This window comes from Acanthisitta chloris, unplaced genomic scaffold, assembly GCF_000695815.1.
Source record: "Acanthisitta chloris isolate BGI_N310 unplaced genomic scaffold, ASM69581v1 scaffold30812, whole genome shotgun sequence".
NCBI lineage: Eukaryota > Metazoa > Chordata > Aves > Passeriformes > Acanthisittidae > Acanthisitta > Acanthisitta chloris.
In genome coordinates, this window is record NW_008661537.1 from 2,269 (window position 1) to 5,011 (window position 2,743).

The 2,743-nt window shown below is 59.1% G+C and overlaps 1 protein-coding gene across 1 annotated transcript in view; it reads left to right on the plus strand.

Annotated features, from left to right (window-relative positions):
- The window catches only part of LOC103798031 (nuclear receptor ROR-beta-like), a 5,183-nt gene that overhangs the window by 669 nt on the left and 1,771 nt on the right, over positions 1-2,743 (plus strand). The window contains exons 3-6 of the mRNA XM_009070275.1: positions 79-492; positions 1,021-1,142; positions 1,429-1,561; positions 2,602-2,709. Of these exons, the coding sequence (XP_009068523.1) occupies positions 79-492; positions 1,021-1,142; positions 1,429-1,561; positions 2,602-2,709 (777 nt within the window). The remainder of the gene's footprint in view (positions 1-78; positions 493-1,020; positions 1,143-1,428; positions 1,562-2,601; positions 2,710-2,743) is intronic.

Consider the following 2,743-nt stretch of genomic DNA (forward strand, 5'->3'; position numbering starts at 1 on the left):
GCCCTCCACAGGGTGGTGGGTGCTTTGCTGCGTGGGGTGGAGCTGCCCTGACTTGGCCGCTCTCTCCTCCCGGGGCAGCGGTGAAGTTCGGCCGCATGTCCAAGAAGCAGCGGGACAGCCTCTACGCCGAGGTGCAGAAGCACCAGCAGAACCAGGAGCAGAGTGGAGGCACCAAGGATGAGCCTGAGCCCCTCAGCCGTGTCTACACCACCAGTGTCAGCAGTGGGCTCTCGGACCTGGACGACATCTCCACGCTGTCGGATGGGCTCCTCTTCGACTTACCCCTCACCCCCGACGGCAGCAGCACCTACTACAACCTCGACCTGCTGACCTCGGCGCAGCCCTCGCCCGACCAGTCCAGCCTGGACGTGGCTGATGCCACGCTCATCAAACAGGAGTCCATCTACGAGCTGATGCTGGAGCCAGCCCTGTTTGCGCACGGCGCGCTGGAGGGCGGCCAGCTGACCCCTGACATCTCTGTCCTTGAGATTGGTGAGCACCAGTGTGGTCCCAGCACGATGCTGGCACGTGTGGTGTCTGCAGCCCTGGAGATGGTGCTGCGTGCCACCCCAGCACCTTGCAGGACACATCCAGCTCTGGGTGCCTATGCCATACTGGGCACACTTTGAGCAACCTGAGCTAGTGGAAGGTGTTGGAAGGAGATGAGCTTTAAGGTCCCTCCAACCCAAACCAGTCTGTGATTCTGTATTGCTCTGACAGTGAGGGAGTGATGCGGCCTCACCTCCCAGAGCAGCCCCAAGCCCAGCCCTTCATCCAGGCTGAGCACTGATGGAGCTCAGTACACATAGTTGTGTGGGAGACACACACAACTGCCTTGGGGACAGCCCTCAAAGCCCCATCTCTCCTTACATCCCCACGGCACCACGCTGAGCCCCTCTTCCTCTCTAGCCCCCAGCCCCAGCAGCCCCCAGGACACGCGGGAGAGGACAGTATTGGGGTGTGGGGACAGGGGATCCGACAGGGTCTCCAGGGCTCACCTCCCCTGTCCCCACCTTGCAGACCGGGTGGCCCAGAACGTGGTGAAGTCGCACCTGGAGACGTGCCAGTACACAACGGAGGAGCTCAAGCGCCTGGCGTGGAGCCTCTACTCCCCTGAGGAGGTCCGTGCCCTGCAGAGCAAGGTGAGTGCCCCAGCCCCCTACCCTGTCCAGAGCTGTGGCAGCCCTTGGCAAGGGCCACCGTGTCCCGCGGGGCTGCTCCGAGGTGGGGATGAAGGCAAGGAGGGTGAGGAGAGTCTTTTGGTGCTTCGGGAGCTGCAAAAATGCAGTACTGGGAGGAAGGTGCAGTGGCAGGTCACATCCTGTGTGTCTCTCCTGTGGGTGGCACAGCACCAGGGTTTCTTCCCTGCCCCACAGCGTGGCAGGGGGGAGCAGCAGAGCCCTGAGCACTGTCCCTGCTGTGCCACAGAGCTGCGAGGCCATGTGGCAGCAGTGCTCGCTGCAGATCTCCAATGCCATCCAGTACGTGGTGGAGTTCGCCAAGCGCATCGATGGCTTCATGGAGCTCTGCCAGAACGACCAGATCATCCTCCTGAAAGCCGGTGAGAGAGAGGAGCCCCACCACCTCCATCACACCCCTGCCATCCTCCTCGTGTCCCCACTGTCCCCCTCGTGTCCCCAAAACCTCTTCTGAGCTGCAGCTCCAGTGCCAAAGGCATATCCCATCTTTTCTCCTGGCTATTGCTTTCCTTCTGGGGTCTCCCCTCCCTCACTGCCCCAGTTCTCCCAGTGCTGGGGGAGCAGGTGCTGGGCTGAAAGGAGCTGAAGGTCATGTTTAAGGGCAATGGTGTAGGAGGGGATGTGGGGAGTGGCTGCCTGGGGCAGAGACTTTTCTCCATGCTTGTCCTCATCCAAATGTCACCCAGAAACTGGGATGGAAATGAGCACAGTGTTTTCCCTTGGGAAAAGAGGTGTCAAACTCAAAGGGGAGGAGGGAAGGAGAAGAGAAAAGGATTGGCCTCTTCTCCCAGCAAGAGACCAGGAAGAGGATGATGACACCCACCCACGTCCCCCACCTGTCTGCCCGAGTCAGTGATGCCATGCTGAGACCAGGGAGCTGCGTGCGCAAAAGCCCCGAAATGCTAAAAATGATGAAGTCTCCCAGTTCCTAATCTGTCAGGACTGGGGAGCTGAGAGCCCCTCCCAGCACCGGGGACGTGTGCCAGCGTCCTGGCAGGATGCTGTACCCTGAAGCCAGAGCTGGCCGTGCCTGATGTGCGGAGTTTAACTCATTCTTTCATGTCTTCCTTCCATTTTCTTTTTGTTTATTTTGTTTTCACCCTCTCCTCTCGGTGCTCCACCATGCCCTCGATCTCTCTGTGCCTGGCTATGAATGACTGGATAATATTTCCCTTTGATGAAATATTGTGGTCACAATTGGAAACCTAAAAACACCAACCAATCCCAAAACCCAACCTGGATTTGTTCGAATAACCATTCTGCTCTCGGGAATGAACAATCTGGACTTCAAACGTGCACTGGGGGCTTTCCTCTGTCTTACACTTGGTCCTGGGATGATGGAAACCCCCTGCCCTCCCCTGCCCTGCCCTGCCCTCGTCTGCGCTCTCTCTGCCTACATCAGGTTGCCTCGAGGTGCTCCTGATCCGCATGATCCGTGCGTTCAACCCCTTGAACAACACCATCCTCTTCGAGGGGAAGTTCGGCGGCGTGCAGATGTTCAAGTCGCTCGGTAAGAGCTGCTTCGCTGTGCCTCCCTCAGGGCT